Source organism: Zootoca vivipara, chromosome 16 (assembly GCF_965207765.1).
Source record: "Zootoca vivipara chromosome 16, rZooViv2.hap1.1, whole genome shotgun sequence".
Classification (NCBI taxonomy): domain Eukaryota; kingdom Metazoa; phylum Chordata; class Lepidosauria; order Squamata; family Lacertidae; genus Zootoca; species Zootoca vivipara.
Genome location: NC_142599.1, coordinates 32,902,642 through 32,924,799, shown reverse-complemented (window position 1 = coordinate 32,924,799; position 22,158 = coordinate 32,902,642). Strand labels below are relative to the sequence as shown.

At 48.2% G+C, this 22,158-nt stretch overlaps 1 protein-coding gene across 3 annotated transcripts; it reads right to left on the bottom strand.

The window, feature by feature from the left end:
* Positions 1–2,018: 2,018 nt before the first annotated feature.
* Positions 2,019–21,078, bottom strand: CLK2 (CDC like kinase 2). 3 transcript variants are annotated; one of them, XM_035097956.3, is made up of 13 exons: positions 20,893–21,056; positions 16,419–16,582; positions 14,485–14,710; positions 11,343–11,436; positions 10,869–10,935; positions 8,835–8,951; positions 7,436–7,602; positions 6,214–6,308; positions 5,200–5,329; positions 4,953–5,035; positions 4,167–4,246; positions 3,922–4,012; positions 2,019–2,778 (listed from the first exon to the last, which is right to left on the bottom strand). In XM_035097956.3, the coding sequence occupies exons 2-13, from the start codon at positions 16,580–16,582 to the stop codon at positions 2,596–2,598; spliced, it is 1,497 nt and encodes a 498-aa protein (XP_034953847.1). In that variant the 5' UTR covers positions 20,893–21,056; the 3' UTR covers positions 2,019–2,595. The 3 variants fall into 3 exon arrangements, with proteins under 3 accessions (XP_034953847.1, XP_034953848.1, XP_088515944.1); XM_035097957.3 differs by having other exon boundaries at positions 5,200–5,326; positions 20,893–21,039; XM_088659818.1 differs by lacking the exon at positions 11,343–11,436 and having other exon boundaries at positions 20,893–21,078.
* Positions 21,079–22,158: the final 1,080 nt, after the last annotated feature.

The following is a 22,158-nucleotide window of genomic DNA, read 5'->3' as shown; positions in this document are numbered from 1 at the left end:
CCTATGGGCAAAAAAAAAGAAATTTCAATGCATTCCTATGGGAAACCGCGGATCACAAGACGAATTTTTCGCAAAACGAATTGATTCGCGGAATGAATTAAATTCGTCTTGCGAGGTACCATTGTACATTCTAACCTCACAGATACTAGATGACAAGTTCTGGAAAGGGACCTAGGCTGACCCCCCCAAACTCATCTGGACCTCCATCCCGACTGACCCCCCCCCCTAACACACACACACACACATTTTACACAAGTCAATGAGAAATACAGGGACCCCATCCCATGAAAAGCAGAACTAAACCCCCATCTTCCAACACACACATGGCATGCTATGGGGCACTTTAATACCCACACCCAGAACATATGTATATTTCTGCAGTTGACATCGAAGGAGGTTTAAGGGTTGTTTGTACTTTGATTAAGACTTTGCACTTATTTTAACAGATTAACACACTAGCCCTCTGGAATAGATCCACAAGAGGGATCAAGAGCAAGAATGGCCAACGGGGATCTGCCATGGGTCAGCCCTCGTGACCTTGTCATTTAAGCCTGCAGGGATGGCCCAGCCCAGCTGACTCAAAGCACCACCAGCCCCACCGACTTGCAAAGCTGGAAGGACTCCAGCTCCCTGGACACATGCTTTTAAAAAAAGAACTCAAAACACACCGTGACGGCAACACCACGATCCGCCTTTGACCTAATTCATGTCACCTGACGCCGTGCACAGATCAGAACATTGGGGTTTTCCCAGCATTAGTAGACCCATTGGAAGTAATAAACAAAACCATTTCCACGAGTCTACTTTGAGTAGGACTAACACGGGATAAACCCCATAATTGCCCATCGGTGCTTGCTTGTCTCCAGATTACGCAATGTATTACCTAGGTGAGTAAAAAGACGCCCATTTTAGGGTAAATGTGCTTAGGAATGCTTACGTTTCTCTCCAGCAGCTCCCAAATTGCGGCACTCCCTTCCCAAAGAGGGGCATCCTGTAGCAACTTCATTGTACAGCTTCCGCTGTATAATGAAGATGCAACACTTCAGCCTGGTATTTGATAGCTAAGGGCATTTTGTTTTACTGAATTTATACGGCTCTGTTCCACTTCAACTGGGTTTACTCATTTTATAGTAGTTAAACATATTCCTAGCCATTTTTCATAACTGTATATTATTGTAATTTCGGGGACCTTATAGCAAAAGTTGATGGTGGCAGGAAATCCTACGGGGACCTATTTAAATACAAATCTCTGTATCATCACTAAATTTACCGCCCACTCCGCAGGTCCCCACAACCATTTAAAATTAAAAACGGTTAAAACAGATTAGTCACAGGAACAAGGGTGTGAGCCCTGAAAACAGATCTCTCAGGTGTCAAAGCCCACTGAAAGAGGTGCATCTTCAGTATTCACCAAAAGTTGTCTGGCGAAGGTACCAGGTGGCCCTTGTGGGAGGGAAGTCCACAACTGAGGGGCTGCCACCGAGAAGGCCCTCTCCTGGGCTGCCACCACCCAAGCTTGAGGGGTAGTAGAACTACTCAAATTAGACCCAGTGATCTGAATGGACATGCCTTGCACTGGCTGGTTAATTTCCAATGGGTCTAGTTTACGATTGACTTGGATGCAACCCCGCCTTCCACAAATTGGTGGTGGTGTGTGTCTTTTGAGGCAGTGACTGGCCCAAGGCTACACAGCGAGAGCTTCATAGAATTGTAGAGTTGGAAGGGACCTTGAGAGTCATCTAGTCCAACCCCCTGTAATCTCAGGAATGCAGGAATCTCAACACGGCGGAGTGAGGATTTGAAACATGGTCTCCCAGGTGCTAGCCCGCTGCTCTAACCACTATACCACGCATTTTACAAAACTTTAAATGGTACTTGGGGCAGAGGACCATTAAGACATTCCACTTCCCATTGGAATCCTATTAACCAATGTCAGGATTGAGGTGGGCAAAAGAAATAGAGAAGGCAGACGGAAGGAGACAGGTACAAGCAGCATCCCAAGCAGCAGCCCTTACTCATAGCATTAATTCATGTCATATTTTATTTGATTTTTCCACAAAGACTGTACAAAATCCATATAAAATCCTGGCATTGGAATGGGCTATGGTTTCGTATCCAAAAATAATTCCCCAAAGGGGATCCCACCAGCCTTATAACTTACATGGGGACGTGGAGAACACGCTGCCGGGGGGGGGGGGAGGGAGAGAAGGGGCTGGAATTATGTACAGCCGGAGCAGGAGAGGAGAAGAGGGCCCCAATTCAGAGGGAGAGTCACATTATTTACAGGAATGGGGCAGGTGGGAAATGCCACAAGATTTCCTGCATGTTTATATATATATATATATATGTATATATTTATATATATTTATATTTATATATACACACACTATCTCACATATTAACAAGCTTTACATGATAACAAAAAAGGGAGCCTGTGGTGAATCAGGACGCAGTCTGTATTATCGTCGTCCCCGTTATTATTATTTTTAAAGCACCAAAATGCATGAGCGTAACCTGCACGAGCCTCCACAGGGGCCGAATGTGCGGGAAGGTATCTGGGGGCAGGGATGAGTCAGGGAGGAGGAGCTACGCTGGTCACCGGCTGATGTCACGGCTGGAGTCCCAGGCTTTGGGGCCAGGCTGCAGCTTCAGGGAGTCGAAGAAGGGGTGCTTCAGGGCCTCGGCCAGCGTCAGCCGCTTGGCCGGCTCGTATTCCAGCATGCCCTCGATGAGGTCGAAGAGCTGGTGGTGTTCTTCGGCCTCGGAGGCCAGGTACCTCTGTGGGGAGAAGGCGGCGGTCAGAACGCAAGGGAAGACCGGCTGCTGGAGGCACACCTATGGGGATGCTGTGTGCTGCTCTGGTTGCCTCACCTCAAAAGGGATATTGCAGGGCTGGATAAAGTTCCCAAAATGGCAAGCGAAATGATCAAGGGGATGCAGCAACCCTCTCATGAGGAAAGGCAATTCTTAGGTTTAGAGCAGCGTTCGAAATTTGCCAGGTACATTTTGCACCTGGCTATTGACCACACGCGACCAAGTGAAGATGCCCGGGGGCCAGGATGGCACCTGATGTCTCCATCTGGAGATGAATGCCAGGGGATCCTTGGACCTGGATTGTTTTCACACACTAATACCCCATCCTGCAGAAGTCTATCCATTATATTATATCTGCGCAATCAGAACGAATTTCAGGAACCAAAAAGTTGTCTTGAAAAATGTGACCTTTGAGCCGCCTGGCCCCCAAATGGCAACTTAGGCATTCTGTTTTGGAGACTATAACCCAGGGTTTAAGAAGCCATTTGGCACCTAGCTTATATATCTTTTAACACTGATTTGGAGAAAAAGCGAGTAACAGGTGGCATGACAGAGATGTATGGCCTGGAGAATGTGGAGAGGGAAAAGACTCCCCCTGTTGCTCAGAAACACTAACTTGGGGGCATCTAAGGAATATGATTGTTGGAAGATTCAGGACAGATAAAACACGGAACTTCTTCACGCAGCACAAGGTTGAACTATGCAACTTGCTCCCATAGGGGGCAGTGATGGCCAACAGCTTGGATGGCTTTAAAAGAGGATTGGGCAAATTTGGGGAGGATGAGGCTACCAACTGGCTATTCCATGGCCAGAGGGGAGTTGCTCTTGTGTTCAGGACCTGCTTGAGGGTTCCGCATTGGGGCACCTGGCCAGCCACTGTGAGGACAGGATGCTGAACTAGATGGGTGACTGGCCTGATCCAGCAGGCTCTCCTTATGTTCTTATGACTCGGTATATGACCACTTCGTAGGTGAAAGCTGCTCTTTGCTCCTACCCAGAGTTTCCACTGGTGCCAGCCAACCCGCCTTGCCCAACCCATCTCCCAGACCCTGTGACATCCCTCCAGATCTCCCTCTCGCATCCCAAAGCAGCAACGCCCTTCCTTACTCTCAGCGGCTTGCAGTTCTCTCGAACATAGCGCCCAGCAGAGGTGTTCTCGTCCCAGTCCAGGCGGCCGTGATAGAAGTATTTCTGCTTCCTGCAGTGAACGAGGAATGGCCAGGTGAGGTCCAGAGTACAAAAAGCCAGGTGAGCAGAGGGATTAGGGAGCAGCCACCCGCCCAACAACCCCAAAGGAAGTGTTTTGGATTTTTCCCATCCCATCTCACACATGAGCACCAAAAAGCCCCCACCTGGTCTTCCTGGTCATCCTCGATGGAAGGGGACCCAGGATTCGCTCCATCATTGCCAGATGCTCTCTGTTATCATGGGTCTGAAAGAAAAACAGCTTGGGATTGAAAATGGGGGTTTTTTTTGGGGGGGGGGAGGAATGAAGCACCATGCTGGGAGCTTTAGCCCAGCGGTGGCTGGTGGGCAACATGACTGGCTATCTCCCTGCTGGAGACATATGCCAAAATAACATTTCGTTTTGAAGTTGGTGTCAAAGCTCTATCAAGGCTTCAGGAAATTACGATCCCTCCTCCGGTGGCAGTCAAACGGCAGATAACCGAAAGAGTTCTTACCACGTAATTTATTCAGTATTCACAGAGAGAGACAAAGGAACGCTGTCTTTACAATAATGGTGTTGCTCCAAGTAAAGTCCCACCCCTTCAGTCCCTCCTAATATACATCACCCTTGCACCAGCTGGTCAGTGCTTTCTGCCTCTGAGATTTCTGTTCTGCTACTCACACAGCCCGTCTGGTTTTGGGAGAGGGAGGATTGGGAATGCTCTCAAGAGACACTTAGTCTGTTAAACGTCTCTCTGTGATGCTTCTCCTTCCTGCTGCTCCCACAATATATCCCAGCTTCCCCCCTCGTCAGCCTCTGAACTATGCCTTTCGGCAAACCACTGTTCTAAATCTACACTGTCCTCCTCTTTGCGGGGAAGCTGCAGAGAGAGGGGATCGGCAACAGCTCCCACCATTCCTCCTCAGTCCAACCCCTGACAGTTGGTTGCCAGACCTTGTGGGATGCTCACCTGGAACAAAGTGAAGCCCATGTAGTACTCAAAGATGATGCAGCCGATGCTCCAGACGTCACAGGGCTGGGTCCAACCGAGCTCTGTCATACGAGAAAGAATTTCAGCAGGTTGCCCCGGAGCTGGCCAAGCCCCGCTGCTGCCCCACCTCTCCTCACCAGACCAGTCTTATGCAGATCTTCCTGCCCTGCCCACGTGCCCAAACTCACTAGCAACCCCAAAATCAAGTGAGCGCCAAGACACTGACCCAGGATGACTTCCGGGGCCCGATAGTGCCGCGTGGAAACGATGGTGCTGTGGTGCTCGTGGTCGAAGGTGGCGCTGCCGAAATCGACCACCCGGACAGCCGTGTTCTTGAGGCTCCGCTCGTCTCGCTTCTTGTGGGGAGGGGGAGACAAGGGAAGAAAAGAAGGGGAATGGGCTGTTAATGCAGGGTGGAGGGGGGGGCGTCAGGCTCGGGGCCCATGTTGCAGCCCCCCCCCGGCCTCTATATCTGGCTACACCCCACTTCCCTGGCCACATCCCTCAGCTGCTCTGCTTCACCTCCCACCCTGGCTTCCGAGCATTTTTTGCTTGGCTGGAATGTGCCCTGGGACTCCCATAATGCCTCTTGCTTGGATGAAAGATCAAGAAGGGGGGTTTGAATGTGAGTAGCAGTGTTTCCCAAACTTGGGTCTCCAGGTGTTTTTGGACTACAACTCCCACCATCCCCAGCTAGCAGGACCAATGGTCAGGGATGATGGGAACTGTAGTCCAGAAACAGTTGGATACTCAAGTTTAGGAAATACTGAAACTAGCCTACTGTACACTGAGGGAACTGACATTTGTTATTCTGTGCACTTTTGCCTCTGGCCTCTGGAAGAATGTCCAAGGGGGAATGTGGCCCTTGGGCTGAAAAAGGTTCACCACACCTTGATTTGATGTCCCAGGCAAGGATGGGGAAAGGACACAGCTCAGGGGCAGAGCATCTGCTTTACATGCAGACGATTCCTGGTTCATTTTCCAGCACCTCCAGGTAGGGTGGGTAGACTCCCTACCTGAAACCCTGCAGAGGCGCTGCCAGTCAGTGTAGACAGTACTGAGCTAGATGGCCCAATGGTCTTGATTTGGTGCCTAGCAGCTTCCTATAGCCTGCCAATTAGCTCTGCTCGTCCCTCTTTCCTCCCTGGAGCCAACGCTGCGCAGACTGCAAAACGCAAAGTGTCCCCCCCCCCGGCCTGTTTGTTGCAGTATGATACGGATTTATCCAATGCACACTCACCTTTTCCAGGTTGTAGGTCATCTCATAATCAGAGTTGACAAAGAGGATGTTTTCGGGCTTGAGGTCCGTATGTGTGAGCTTGTTTTCATGCAAAACTGGAGGGGGAGGGAGGAAATGAAACCAGGTCAGATTTTGACATGAGAGGTGGGTACAAGGCAGGGTGTTAAAACTCGCAAAGAAAAAGCTGCACTTGTTCATCCTGCACAGCTCTAAAAGTTCTCCACGTGAACCAGGCCACAGGTCAGCACCCCTTCCATCCAAGCCCTCTCCTTGGAAACCTTTTAAAGACAACATTTTTATCTTTCCAGGTTTAACGGATCCACTTTTGGGGGACACTTCCCCCCTGGCTGCAGCTGAACATAACCAAGCTGCTTTCTACAAAGAGAGACTGCTGGAGAGCAATGTCTCATCAAAGAGCACACAGAAGTGTTGTCTGGCTTTTCTGCCTGGGATCATTTTAACTGGAGATTTCAGAGTTTAAGCATGGACATTTTTCATGCAAAGCAAGCCCAGCCTTCCAGGGATCTATGGCAGAGGTGAGCGAGGAACTAAAGACCAAATGTGGCCTCCAGTACCTCTCCACTGGGACTTTAAGAGGCTCCTCAGACTACACCTCTCAGCAGCCCTGCTCTGTCTCCTCCTGAAGTGGATTTGTGTGGCTGGAATGTGTCCTTGAACTGCAACCGTCCCTCTGGCTTCCCAGGGTGGAGCACAGAGTGGGGCAGGGGTGTCTGCAAAGACGCAAAAACCTCTCGACTTTGTACAGCTGGCTACCTTCCAGGTACGCAAAATATAAGAACCTGTTCCAGGTTCTCGAGTCCAGGAAAGGGGGAAGATGGCATGTTCCGGGTCTGTCCCTGCAACTCCCATGTGAGGCAACTTTGTAGAAATACTGTTGAATACCAGCGGCTGAAAAACGCAAGAGGGAACTGCATTTTCCTGCTTGGGTCCTGCTTTCCAGGCTGGCTGGCCACTGTGAGAACAGGATGCTGGACTAGATGGACCATGGCCATGCAAACTTCATATCACCTCTTGTTTAGCTTTTCTCTAAACTACAAAAAGCTGCAACTCAAGAGCTGCAGCCTTTTTTTCTTTTTTTACGGAAATGGTCTAAATAAATAAATGCATTAAACCGTCCAGATCCAGCAGGCCTGCGTCTTGCTGCAGCCTCTTGCCCCCACTTGCCCTCCCACCCCAGCCCGTGTCTGCTCTTGGCACTCACATTTGACAGCCAGGCACACTTGATAGGCCATGTGCCTTATCTGGTGGAGGGGGTAAGGCAGGTAATTGTTGTCCTTCAGGAAGTCAAAGGTGCTGAGTCCCAGCAGCTCGAAGGAAATGCACATGTGACCGTGATAGTCGAACCAATCGTACATCTGCACGCACAGGCTGGAGGACAGAGAAAGGCACAGGCAGTTGAAGATTCCTTCCTGCAACTAGCTGCAGTTGTTTTATCAGGCTACAGGAGGAGGAGAGTGATGGGACTCACAAATATTTATTGCCTATTCTTTTAGCGGCCACTAGGCTAGCTATGGCTGAAACATTGAGGGTCTTACACAAGGAATATCCCACGACTCGGGGTACAAAAATGTCTGGCAATTGGCCACTACTGAGAAAATAACTCAGAAGTGATTTTTTTTAAAAACAGAAAAACTGGGGGGGGGTTTGCAATATGATGGCCATTTACTCTATATAAAAATGGAACTGGTCTTGAAGATAAAACTCTCCAAAGCAATTTTGCGTGTCTTGTTATCCTGAACAGGACAGCTTGAATTTTATTTCTTCCTTGGGAATGACTGAGACAGATAGCACAATTTTGTGCTGTCTCCAGAACGTTATATGCCGGACATTTAGATAACTTGTAGATATTTATAAGAATCGTTCATGTTAATGTGCAACCTGATACCTGTTATGGGGGTGGGGGGGATGTCATGCTATATAATTGCTATTATATATAACAATCCAACAAAGATTATTCTTTTCAAAAACCCTCCCCCCTCAACTAGCTGCAGCCATTTTATCAGGTTAAAGCAGGAGAGAGAAGGGACAGCAAGGCCTCTCCATTGCCTCCGCTGAGAACAGCGATGCTCAGCTCCCCCCTTGGCTGTTGCAACAACCCTGCTTACTAGGTGGGCCATCGGCTGGCTGCTCCTTCTTTCAGTCTAACCTGCCTAACCCAATAGCCACCAGCTACCACTCGTAAAGACGTTTCTACACTGCCCTTCGGTTCCTTTACAGAAATATAAGTAATCTCCACTAGGTGGCACTGTAGGAGAAAGCCAGGAGTTCCTGGACCTGGTCTAGGAAGGCAAACAAGAGGGGGAAAGGCTGGGCCAGAGCTCCTTTCCTTGACAAGAGATTTTGCAGAGGGCGCACACGCCTATTTCCAGATGTCTTAGAGCTACTCACTTCTTCTTCTTTTTTTATTAAGGATTTTTTGGTTTACAGAAATATGTGCAATGCCTCTCGTAACATTTTTACAGATCAGTTTCATTTGTTGAGACATTGGGAAGGAAAGGGGGAAAAGAGGTAGATGGGGGGAAATGTGGGTGGGGGTGGGTTCGGGTGATGGTGTTTCTATTCTACTGAATATATGGGGGGAGGGCAGGCAAGCTACTCACTTCTTGTTCTCCGGATCCTTCTCGTTAATTTTCTCCAGCACGTTGATCTCCAGCCGAGCTGCCTCTTTGTACTTTTCCACATTCTTGATTATTTTTAGAGCCACCCGTGTATTGCTCCTTGGGAGGAAAGCAAGAGAAGTATCTCAGAATCCCCGCTGGAAGGAGGCGGGGAGAGATGCTTGAAATGCTATTCATCATCTCAACTTCTGACTATAGAGAACCTGTGGAGCCCTCCAGAAGTGGTTAAGACTCCAGTTCCCATAATCTGTGACAAGGGTCATGGATGCTGGCTGCTGGTGATGAGGGGAGTTGGAGTCGAACAACACCAGGAGGGCTCCACAAATTCCCTCACCCCAGCTTTACACCTCTGTAAGTTTGCTTAAAATATGACCCTGATTGGTTGGGACACAATTAGTGTAAGACAAGGGTCAGCAAGGTTTACCTTGCCTGGGCCGAATCAGTCCCGCAGAGCCCCCTCCATGGGCCGGATAGCGAGCGCGTGTGAGCAAGTGCGCCCATGATTTAAGGCGTCTGCTCGAGTCGGCACATGCGCAGATGCAATTTCTGGCATCTGCACATGTCTGCACATACACAGACACAATTTCCGGCGTCTGCACGAGTCTGCACATGCGCAGACACAATTTCCGACATCTGCGTGTGCGCAGATGCAATTTCTGACGCCACGCAAGCGAGTCCCCACAGCACGGGGACTTGCCGAGCGGGCGGCTTGGTTTTGGGGCAGCTCATGGACTGGTTAAACGGCCTCCGTGGGCCGCGTCCGGCCCATGGGCTGCCGGTTGCCAACGCTTGGTCTAAGACAGAGGTGGTAGCCTGTGATCCTCTAGAGGCTGCTGGAATACAACTTCCATCATCCCTGACCGTTGGCCATGCTGGCTGTTGCAAGTTGTAGTCCAACAGCATCTGGAAGGCTCCAGAGGTTCCTCATCATTGCTCTAGGTGCAGAAGTACATATTAGAATGGAGGGTTGCCTATGTCTACAGCAGGGGATGAGTACCTGTGGCCATGAAGATATTGCTGGACTCCAACTCTCATCATCCCTGATTGGCTATGCCGGCTGAGTTGGAGTCCAACAACATCTGAAGGGCTCCTCAAAATTTTGTCTACTCCCTTACCTCCTCCTCTGCTGCATTTCTTGCATACATTTGGTCTTTACCTAGATACACATGCATTTCCTGGCAGAAATACTTTTTACCAATATGGGGAGAAGTGTGTCTGCGCACCATGTGGTGGTCATATATAAAAATCTAGGCACCAGCTAAGGTTAGCAGTCCACGCCATCTGATGAAGTGGGCTCTAGTCCACAAACAAGAGCAGCCCTGCTGAATCACAGCGAAGTCTATGTAGTCTCCAGCACCCGGCTTCACAAAAAAGCCAGGTCTGAGTTAGGACCATAGGAAGCTGTCTTATACTAGTCAGACCATTAGAACATCTAGCTTAGTACTGTCTACACTGACCAGCAGAGGCTCTCTGGGGTTTCAAGGAGGGGACATTTCCAGCCCTACCTGGAGATGCTGCAGATTGAACCTGGGACTTCCTGTTCGCAAATCAGATGCTCTACAACTGACCTATGGCCAACCGAGCTACCGCTGTATCAAGCAAATATTACAGAGACACTCTTGGAATCTGCCTTCTACTGAGTCAGACCATTGGGTCCCTCTAGTTCAGTACAGGCTATGCTGACTTTCCTGGATTTCAGACAGGAGTCTTTTCCCCAGTCCTACCTAGAGATGCTGGGGATTGAGCCTGGGACCTCCGGCATGTAAAGCAGCTGCTCTAGCAGTGAGCTAGGGCCCTTCCCCACAACCCGTGAGTCACCCTTTCCTTCTAAGCTGGAGGATTCCCATGTGCTTTTGCTGTTCCTCATAGAAAGGCAGTTCCAACCCACAATGCAAGATTCAGCCCCATAAGCCTTTAAGCAGAACACATTTGCTATGTTTGCTGCAAGTGACCAGCACAGCTGCCACTCGGACCAGAATCCTAAATGCCGCTTCCTTCTGCCACCGGCTCACTCACCTGCGGTGATCCACACACTGTACCACCCGGCCAAAAGTGCCCTCTCCAAGGGTGCTAATAATCTCGTCTGAGAAAGGAGAGGGAGAGAGAGACAGAGACAGAGAAAGAGAGAAAGAGAATGTGAGAGAACAAGCAGTCTCTGGTCACAGAGCATAACACACCATCACAAAGGCTGCCTTTCCAAGCTCAAAGAGCCAAGACAGGGAGGCCCCTGCAAACTAATTCAATCCCTGACACTTTGGGTAACAATATGAAAAGATAACAGAGAAAGGAGTTGGGAAGGGAGACTCTTTAAAGAAAAGGAAACAGAAGAAGGGCTGGGCTTTTTTTTTCCTTAAAAAAATAACAACAACAATTAATACTGTGAAGAAAAATAAGAAAGGAACAGGGAGGGAGGGGGAAGCTAAGAGAGCAACTGCGCGACTGCAACGGGAGCTTAACTAGAGACTAGATTATGTTACGATTTGGCTGTACATCTTTCTTGAAGCCAGTCGCCGATGCGATAGACGAGGTGGCCTTCGTCGTCGTCTTCCACGCTCTTGGCTCTCCGGCCGCTTTGCTGACTCCGCTGCGGGGGGATCCCCAAAAACGCAGGCACAGGCAGAGGAGGGGAGGGTTTTCGTGTTTTCATTCATTCATTCACCCGGCCAATTCGGGGCGTTTTCAAACCAGCGCAGGGGCAAGCCAGCCAAGCGTCACCCATGGAAATGGTAGGTAGGCCCGTTGGCAGATTTGAGGAAGGAAGGAGGGACGATTCCCAGGCCAATTCATACGGCGCAGAGGCGCATATATATATAAACGATAAGGGATATTGCAAGGGAAAAAAAAGTCAAGATAACACACACACTAGCTTAGGAAATCTCTCTTAAAAAAAATAAAAATAAAATGTATAATCAAAGAAGTAGTAGTAATATATATATAAAAATGGAGAAAGTCTTCCACAAAACAGACCCACCCAAGTCAGTACAAAAGGACAGGGCAGAGAGAAAAGTCAGGTCTTCGCATGATAGGGTCTACATGCTGGAAGAGCACACAGACAGCGGCTCACCAGCCAGAAGCTCAGCAACCACAGGAAAGGGATGGGGCTTGCTTGAAGCAGACCCCACCAGACGATCAGTGGCAAGGGGTGGAAATCCTCCATGGTCAACCTCTTCCTTTCCAGCCTCCTAGACTTGCTTACCCCCAACAAGCAGAGAAGGAACTGGACTTTGATGGCTGAGCACATGCTCTGTAGAGTGAAGGCTCAGGGTTAAGTCCCTGGCAACTCCAGGCAGCCGGTGATGGGCAAGACCTTTCTCTGTCCGAGATCAAGGAGAAGCACTGACAGTCAGAATCTACTGGGCTAGATGGGCAAAAGGCCTGAACTGGTCTAAGGAAGATCCCCCATGTTCGCAGAAGTTATAACTTCAGGACGCATTTTCCCAAGTTACCATGAGGAGAGAAATTAGGTCGAAGCACAGAGCTCCCCGTAAGGTGGAACTTTGGCTGAACTCTATCCACTAACCAAAAAAGCAGCGTCAATTATGTACCTACACCATGTACCAGAGCATTTCCTAGTTCAAGGCTCCCAAAAGTCCAAAGGACTCATGAGTGGAAGAGCCTGACTGTTGTTGCTCTGCACCATTTGCCACTCTGGCCATGCCTCCTTCTGAACAGCCTCTGCTTTGGGGGGAAGCAGATAATTTTGCAGCATGTTTGTACAGGGTGTGATGGGGTGGTTGCAATTCCTCCCAATACAGAGGCAAGAGCTCTTGTACGAGGCTGCCTGCTGCATCTCTGGACTAAGTCACTGCTCTGGCCTTCCAGTCGAGAGGTATGACCAGGACAAGCAGACACACAACAGAAAACAAAGGAGTTGTTGGTTCATACTCTTACAGAACCTCAAAGTCAACATTTTTTTAGGTGCAAGAAGGAATTGTGTCCTCAATTGTTAACGTCCTCATTTGTTAGTTCGGGGAAAGATGTGTGTGTCAGCTATCAGAAGTTGGGGACACACCAATTCTACAATAAAGCCCATGCCTGTCCTGGGAAGTGACAGAGAACCTATCGACCTCCAGAAGTTGCTGGGAAACAGCTCCCATTATCACTGGTCATGCTGCCAGGGGTTGATGGGAGCTGTAGTCCAGCAGTATCAGGAAAGCCACAAATTCCCCATGAGAACTGTTAAGAAGGTGGCAGGCACCCACTGTTCTGGGAGTATCCAAAAGGTCTACCTGTTTTCTTCCTACAACACAGAGCTTGCTCACTTTAAAAACCTCTTCACACTCTATCAAGCGAGCTGGTCTTGGGCAAAATGAACCAGCTGTTTGACTCAGTATTCAGTAGCTTCATATGCAGAGAATTCAAAGAACTACATCTTTTGCAAGTGAAAAAGGTCCCCTTGCTCAGTTGCTGGCATCTCCTTCTAGGGCTGGGAAAGGTCCTCTGCCCCAAAGAAACTTTAGAGAGATACTGCTGGTCAGACTATGTAAAGACTGGGCTAGATAGATGGAATACAAAGTTGGTTTCCGATTTCATACTCTCACAGTTTGGCATCCCTGTTTGGCTTACAACAGGGTGGGGTGGGGGGAGACATACAGCTCAGGGGCACAGCATCTGCTTTGTTGATGCTGCATCTTCAGGTAGGACAGGGAGAGACCCCCTGTCTGAAATCCAGGGGAGCCTCTGCCAGTCAGGGAAGGGAATACTGAGCTAGATGGACCATGGTCCTGAAATTTAGACTATGAAGCCACCAAGGTGCCAGAGGCCTCTACTCCCTACTTACATGTAGAGGTGAAGACAGCCACCTGGGAGCAAACAAGCTGAGGAGGCCCACCGCAAGGGATAGGCTGAAATCATTCACACAAACTCGTGGCGAGCCTGTCGTCACAAGAAGTCAAACTGTGAATCTTCTTTTTGGCACAAAATCACAGGCCTTGACTGTGCGTCTAGAGAAGTCTGAAAACTCTCAGATTGGGATGCATTAGTCCACCCTTGACACTGGTTGGCTGAGCCCTCTGAGAGCACCTCAGGTGACCTTAAAAAAGGGATGCAGGCGAATTCATGAGGTGGGGAAGGACATCAATGGCTGGTTGTCATGATAGCTATGAGCTACCTCTGAGATCAGAGGCAGCCTGCCCCCTAGAAAATGGTAGCCAGAGAGAGGACTATTGCCATCATGCTCTGATGGCTGGCATCACAGGAGGACCAGCTTGGCCACTGGGGAGACAGGACACTTCCTACGTCCCTAATGCAGCAGCATTTGCAGTCCATCGTTAATAGCACAAGAGCCCTGCCAGATCAGGCTAATGGCCCATCCAGTCCAGCACCCTGTTCTTACCCTGAGCCTGAGCAAAACAGCGCTCTCCCCCTTGTGAATGGTATTCGGAAGCATTACTGCCTCCTACTGTGGAGGCAGAGCATAGCCATTATAGCTAGTAACCATCCTTACCAAAAGACAAGGGCGGGAGCAATCTAGGACTCTCAACAGAGCAGGACAGGCCTCCAAGCAGCGTGGGCGTTTCTGGAACAGAAGGGGGCTCAGGACTAACACCAGGGCCCCAAAAGCATCTGCTGCGCAACTGTGTTTCTCATCGAAGAAATCCGGCTGCCTCTGGAGGCTGTGACAACTACTCACCGATGAGGAGCGGCTGAAGGAGCGGCTGCGGCGGCGTCTCCGCCGTCGCTTCCGGCGGCTGCTTTTGCAACTGCGGTAGCTGCCATCCCGGGAACGCTGATACTCGTAGGAGTGGTAGTCAGGCTCGTAGTAGGCGTCGCCCCGCTCGCGGCTGTACCCCTCTCGCCGATAGCCATCGCAGTAGCGCCGGTCGTAGGCGCGCCGGTCAGAGGAGTGGTCATCGTAGCTGGGAGAAGGGCAGCGGGGGAGAAACATGGCACAATTCAGCCAGGATCCAGGAGCAGAGGCAAAGGGTATTGGGCAAGGCTGGTTCACAGTGCTGCCTGGGTAAGGTTTGCCCCCCCGATCTGCAGCTTCCGCCTGTTGCCTGCCCAGCCCCCCTGGACCCAAGCGCCATGACATGTAAGAGCTGCAGCATGCAAAGTTGCTGCATCTCAGTGACAAGCGACACTCCTCACATTTAATCAAAAGTTGTCCCCAGCCCCAGTTTGCAACCATCCTTTGTGCTGTTACGTATCTGTTCTCAGCCACTCACAGTCCTCAGCCACTCGTTGTGCACCAAATAGTTTTTAGAAAAGTGTCAGAGGAGGCCCTCTCTATGCAAGAACACACAAAGAGCCCTGCTGGATCAGGCCAATGGCCTATCTAGTCCAGCATCCTGTTCTCACAGTGGCCAACCAAATGCCCCAGTGGGAAGCCTGCAAGCAGGGCCTCAGGGCAGCAGCAACTCAATCCATGTGTGGTTCTCAGTTCCTGGTATTGAGAGGCCTGCTGCCTCTGACAGTAGAGGTAGAGCATAGCCATTGTGCCATGAATTGTTCTAATCCTCTTTTAAAGCCATCCAAGCTGGTGGCCAGTCAGGCCTCTGTGGAAGTGAGATACATAGTTTAACAGTACACTGTGTGAAGAAGTACTTTCCTTTTATGTATGCTGCAACATATACAACTACCCCTCTGGAATTCCACACACACACACACACACACATATATATATATATATATATATACACATATACATACATACATACATACATACATACATACATACATACATACATATACATATACACACAAACAAACAAACAAACAAAATAGGCCTCATCATGGAGCTTACCATGTTTCTTTCCCAAGTGTACATATCAAAAACATGAAGAATGGGCAGTGCAAGCACACACACGCACCATATAGACAGAAGCCTCAGGGACCTTCAGCCTTCCCTGAACTCCAGACTCCCATCAGCCCCAGCAGGCATGACCAATGGTCAGGGATGATGGGAGCTGGAGTCTAACGTCATCTAGAACAGCAGATCCCAATCTTTTGGTGACCTGCAAGTCCAAAGCATCCTGGAATGGTGACCAACCAATTTATTGCCACAAATGACAACACAGCATCGTAAATTGCCAACGAAATAAAAAAAGACCACTTAAAGGATTACAAGCAATAATGATTTGGGGTTTGCTTATAAAACTTGCAACAACATAATGGGAGGCTTGTTTCTAGGACCAAGGTGAAACTTTCAAGCTCCCTTGCTATTTTTACTATAGGATGCTATTAAGATAATCTTGTTAAAGTTACAGTATTGAAATGTTGCTTCTTGTATGCTGTTATATTTGCTATTGTTTTATTGTGTTCTCATGAAATTGCTTTTGCACCATTTGATTTTGAAATGTGTTTGTTCCTGTTTCCTTTGTTTTAAGCCACTTTGAGCATGATTATTTTGGTGCATAAAAGTGGCATACAAATAAAATTACGAATGAATTTGCATAGGCTTTGCAACCCACTTCATTTGAATCTAGAGGGCTGATCTAGAGGGCACCAGGCTGGGGAGGTTGGGCCATTCACCTCAGAGCCACTATTTTCTAGGGTCCTGCTTTAGGTGTCACAGCCAGCGCTGGCTCTTGGTACCTTCTGCTCCTACCGACAACACGTGCTCACCTGCGGGAACGGACATGATAGCTGTCTTCCCTGCGGTGGCGCCGCTCACTGCTGCTCGACCGTGAGCGACTCCGCCTCCTCTTGTGCTTGCGGCTTCTGTAACGCTCATGGAAGCTGCCCCGGCTGCTGCGTTCTGAAGAGCGGAACCTTCTGGAATGAGGCATCTGCAAGGAAAAGAGGGAAGGGTTAAGTGGGGCTACCTAAACTGGCTGCCAGGTGGGCAGCAATTAAAAAACGTTAAGGGGGGGAGGAGCCTGTTTTGAATTGCAAAAAAATGAAACAAAGGGCTTTCCCCAGCAGTCAACAGAATAGTGTTTTGACACAAACTAATCTATACAAGCTTTTCATTAATTAAAAAAGCCCTGCCATTATGCTGTTACATCCAATCAAGAGCCATTTACAAGAGCTATTTAAGAGACCATACAGAGTTTCCAAATTGCTCTTAAAATAGCTCTTCCTACCTCCCAGGGATGGAGGAGCCTGTGTCTCTCTGGATCTTGCAGGGCTACACTTCCCTCCATTCCTGACCAGTGCCTCGGGAGCATGCCCTTAGCCCACGTCTTTGCTTTGAATTCACAGCAATTGTAATCTGGGGAGGAAATTCCAACTGCCACACTGGGGCTTACACCTAAATAAAAGTTGTCATGGAATGCACCATTGTGGGAGGGCAGCTTTTGTTCTTGTTAAAACAGCTGAGAATCAGAAATCCTTGCTGATCTATCACAAATCCCCCCACCCACCCCGACTTTCTGCCCACCTCTACGCCATGAGGTCCTTTTGTTCATTGATACACAGGAAGCTGAGCAAGTTTCTCCTCCATGAACCTGCCTAATTCTCTTTTAAACTTGAAACCATCCAAGCAGGTGGCCCTCAGTACCTGCTCAGGTGGGAGGGCATTCCAGAGTTTAAGCATGCGCCATGTCAAGAAGAGCTTGAGATTCATAAACCTATGTAACACACCACCTTTCCACACACTCAAAGCAGCATGCGAAAGAGATAAAAGAACCACAAAGAAAACCATTTTAGAAACCCTGAAGGAAAAGAAAAGAAAACAGCACCAACAACAAACAAACTCAAAGCTGAGCTGGACATTAAAAAAAAATGCAGCTCCATTTTCCATTCAGACTAATAATTTACTAAGCAAACTTTTTTTAAAAAAACAAGGAACTGTAAAAGGAGTAGTAAGACAGCTAGGACACACATAGGCAGCAGGATTCATTACAGACTTAAAAAAAACCCAGTAGGATAAAAATAATTCAATATACAAATAGTGTCCAGAATTATTTATCTACATCCATTTCTTACTCTGTATCTAAATCAGTTTCTTAGGCTACATGCACACCACACCTTTCTTTTTACAGCACCTAGAACACATTTATTAGGCGACTTGCCAACAAATGATGACATATTATAAAAATAATATTATTATATTCGTTAGTCACTTTCCTCACAAAAGTGATCTAAAGCGACCTTCCATTAAAACAAATTGGGTAAAAGCCTTAAAACCACATCTTGAAAAGATAGGTCTCACAAATCCTGCCCCACTCAAAGAGGCCAGAAATGCCTGAAACCCTGAAATTAAGGGCCAAAAGCGCAGGTGAAGAGTAGAGTCTTTGCCTAGCAACTAAAAATAAAGATGGTGCCAGGTGAGCCTTCCTGGGAAGAGCATTCCACAAGCAGGGGCCACCTCTGAAAAGGCACGTTCTCTTGTCAGCCTCCAGAACACCCATAGGGGGGCCACACACTGTTAACAAAGCTGCCGTTAATTTATCATTAATATTAATGAAACTAATTTTAAAAACAGAACCTGTCCCTTGAAAATCTGTCCTTCCTATCCACCATCAGTAACGGTGCTACGTATATTAGGAATTACAGGGTTGAACAATATAAATATCATTATTAAAAAACAACACTTGCACTGAAAAACTACTCGTCACCCACCTCAGATACAATTATGGTGTTGAAAATACTGTAAATACACTATTAAGAATGCTACTGTTGTTAAGTCATTACTACTATTGCTACTACTGATACTACTAATAAAATAAGGCTAGCAGGAGCCAGCCTCTTACCCTGCTGTCATTGTAACACATTTCACACACAATTGTGCTGCATCTATTACAGACACATTACTCAACAATGTCATTACTCTTCATATTAAATGACAAAATCATGCTAATGAAAAGAAAGTCAGCCTCCTCCCCTGAAAAGCTACAGTAGTCCCTCTACAATGCTGGCGTTGGGTATATAAAGGGCATGGTGTTACTAATAACTTTAATAATTTTATTATTTATACCCCCACCCAAATCTGGCTGGCTTTCCCCAGCTACTCTGGGCAGCTTCCAGCAAAATATAAAAATATAATAAAACATCAAGCATAAAAAAACTTCCTGATACAGGGCTGCTTTCAAATGCCTTTATCTCTTTGACATCTGATGGGAGGGTGTTCCACAGGAATAACAATAATTTTATTATGCTTTTTTCCTGGGGTACTCAAGGGTACGCTGTACTGGCACCTTCCCCCCCCCAATGTTAAAAGTGTGGCGCTTACTCATGACAAGTACTGGAACCTCCCCCCAAAAAATAAAAATAAAAGCACTGCTGTTAACCATGTTAGTGTGCCAGTGTGGCACATAATAGTTCAAGCGGTGGGCTAGAACTCTGGGAGACCTGGGTCCAATTCCCCGCTCAGCTGTGAGTGATACTGGGCTAGCTGCAGTCTCTTAGCCTAACCAACCTCACAGGGTTCTTGTGAAGATAAAAATGGGGAGGGGGAGACCCATGTATGCCACCTTGAGCTCCTTGGAGGTATGGTGGGATATACATGTAATAAAGAAATAACAGTGGCATTGTCATTATTACTGCAATGAAAAGCCACCCCAAAGGAGCTGCTCTTGTCACCCATCTCCTCTAGTGATGGAATTTTATCAAATTAAGTCCTACTCAGAGTAAACCCACAGAAGTCAACAGATTTAAGTTAGCCTCTCTGTCTCTGCATGTATATGAAACCACCCTTGGTAACAAGCAACTAATAAATAAAATGTTTGATTTTATGATAAATTTGCTTGTCCTGTTTTCAGTGGATTGTCATTTATATGCACCACATAGAAATGCAAATAATTAAGTGGTATACAAATGTTTCAAATATTATTTTTTATTATTGTTATTACTTGTCTTTCACCTGCAGGTCCCAGGACAGGGTTACAACAATTTAAAATCATTTGCAGGTTTCTCACAGGAACCCGAAAATTTGATTGCTCACTGTTAAGAACAGGATGCTGGACTAGACAGGCCCTTTCTTAGGCTCTTATATTTAAAATTCAGTATTTAAAATAGTCAAAAGAGGGTGGGTCCTAATAGACACAGCTCCCGATTCCAGCAGGTCTAAACAACTTCACTGTGCTTTTTCCAGCACCTGCTAAAAACATTTTCTTGCTTAGGCAAGCATATCCAGATACGCAGAATGCTGACATGCATTTTAATCTAGTTCTGGTTTGTTTTTAAAATAAAAAGACGTTTTAAATAGCTGGGGTTTCTTTACTGATAATTTCATTGCTTTAGTCTTTTTGTAAACCCTTTCGGGGTTTATTTGGTTTTTACAATCAAGCTGCATATAATAAATTATATGAAACAAATAATAGCCCAACACAATCCCCACATCCTGCTGTTGCCTACATTAGGACTGTGCTGTAAACAATGCCTAAGTGTGGTTGTGGTTGCTGTTAATCACCACTGCTACAACAACAATGGGTGGTGATGTGGTGCTAGCGAAGGTGATTAATGGTGGGTGGGTGGGAGAGAGAGAGTGCACTAACCAGCAATAACACCTTCAGCTCCTTGGAAGAAAAGGTGGAATACAAATGCGATAAACGACAACAAGAGCAAAGATAGATAGAGCCATGTGAAGAGATGCCCCTCCTCACCTGCTGCAACTGCAGCAGCAGCAGGACAATTTCTTGGAATAAGACTTGTAGAGTTGGAAGGGACCACGAGGGTCATCGAGACCCCCACCTCCCCCCACAACATTCTGCCTAACCGACCCTGCCATCAAGAGCCTTATTCGCTGCTTTACAGTCTTTTCCCCAAGCCACTTCGAGGAGTGCCTGTGTTTACAATGGAGCGGCCTATACAGGAAAATAAATAATGCTGCGAGTAGGGCTCTCAGAGGCTCACCCTGATGGTTGTTCCCAAGGCCTAAGTGTTCAAGACCCCCATTATTGTGGTGTAATTAATTGAGAGGTAATTAATGAGAGGTAATTAATAATACTAATAGTAATAATAATAAAGAGAGCCGAGGGAAGAGCTACCCCAGGTCACCCCCCTCCCACAGGACCCCCTGGGCCTGGTCTGCCCCTCATGAGCCCCACCCCCCGTCCTTCCCCATAGATCCCCCACAGCGGGGGGAGGGGCGGAGGACGAACTCCCCTCGCCCCACCCCGTCCATAATAGCCCTCCCCCCCGCAGTTTCCCGCACCCTCTTGGCCGCCAGCCCGGTGCGCTTGTCCCACAAGAAGTCCGTCTTGGCGGCGGCGGCGGCGGCGGCGGCTCCTCGTCTCCCCACTTCCCCGAACTGAGGGACGAAGCCAGCTGCTCCGAGCGAACGGGCGAGTCGCGGCGCGCATGCGTCGCCGTCGCCGTTGCGCTCGCGATCTACGCGCGCTCAGCATACGCACATACGCACGCCACGTATGGGGGAGGGAGGGCGGAGTAAGAATGCGCCGTGGGCGGGCGTCGCCGGACGTGCGGTGGGTTGGGCGAGGCGTAATGAGGCCGCAGAGATAGGAATGAGGAAGAGGCGCGCGCCCACCTGGAAAGGAGGGTAATGTTGTTTGCCTTGCGAGTTGCTGGACTACAACTTCCGTCATGCCGTCCTTGACCTTTTGGCCGTTGCTGGCTGCTAGGGTTGCTGGGAGTTGGAGTCCAGCAGCGGCTGGAAGGCCTTCAGCAGGTTCCCTTTACAAAAAAATAATGCAATAATAAAAAATGTTGAAACACTACAGTAGAAAAGAGCAGCAAATAAACTGTCAGACTCAACGAGATTGAAAACAAACACCAAGCACCATAATAGTGACATATAGTGGATTAAAGCGGAAAGATCTTTACTAAAATGATCAAGGTAGGGATCAGGAGGTCTTCCTCAAGGAGAGTATTCCATAGTCAAGGGGTCATCACCGAGAAGGCTCTTTCACGTAGAGCTCTTTGGCGCATTTCAGATGGCAGGGACACCAGAAGGAGGGTCCTTGCTGAAGATCTCAGCATGCGGGCAGGCAATTGTGGAGGCAAGCAGCCCCTCCGGTCTCCCTCCCTCAAGCCTCACACAAAAACCAACATCTTGAACCTGAAAATTAATTGGCAGCTGGTGCAATTGGCGAAGCAAAAGCATCATAGCATCCAGTTGCAGTTAACAGCTCTGCAGCTGTATTTTGGACTAAGGTCACATCCTCACATACATTTAAAGCAGCTGGCATACCCCACACAAAATCCTAGGAACTGTAGTGGGAATTGTAGCATTGCAAGGGGTAAATAAGAGTTCCCAGGATTCTTTGTGCTCAGGGGTGGAGTGGGGGTGTGACCTCAATTCCGTTTCCATACAGTCTTTAAAGGCAACCCCACATATAAATACATTACAGTACTGTAGTCTATTCTGGAGGTTCATCAGCAGGCAGGAGCAGGAGGGCAGCAACACCGCCTTGCCCCAGCCAGTTCTACTAGTAGGAATAGGGACAAGGGTGGCATTGTG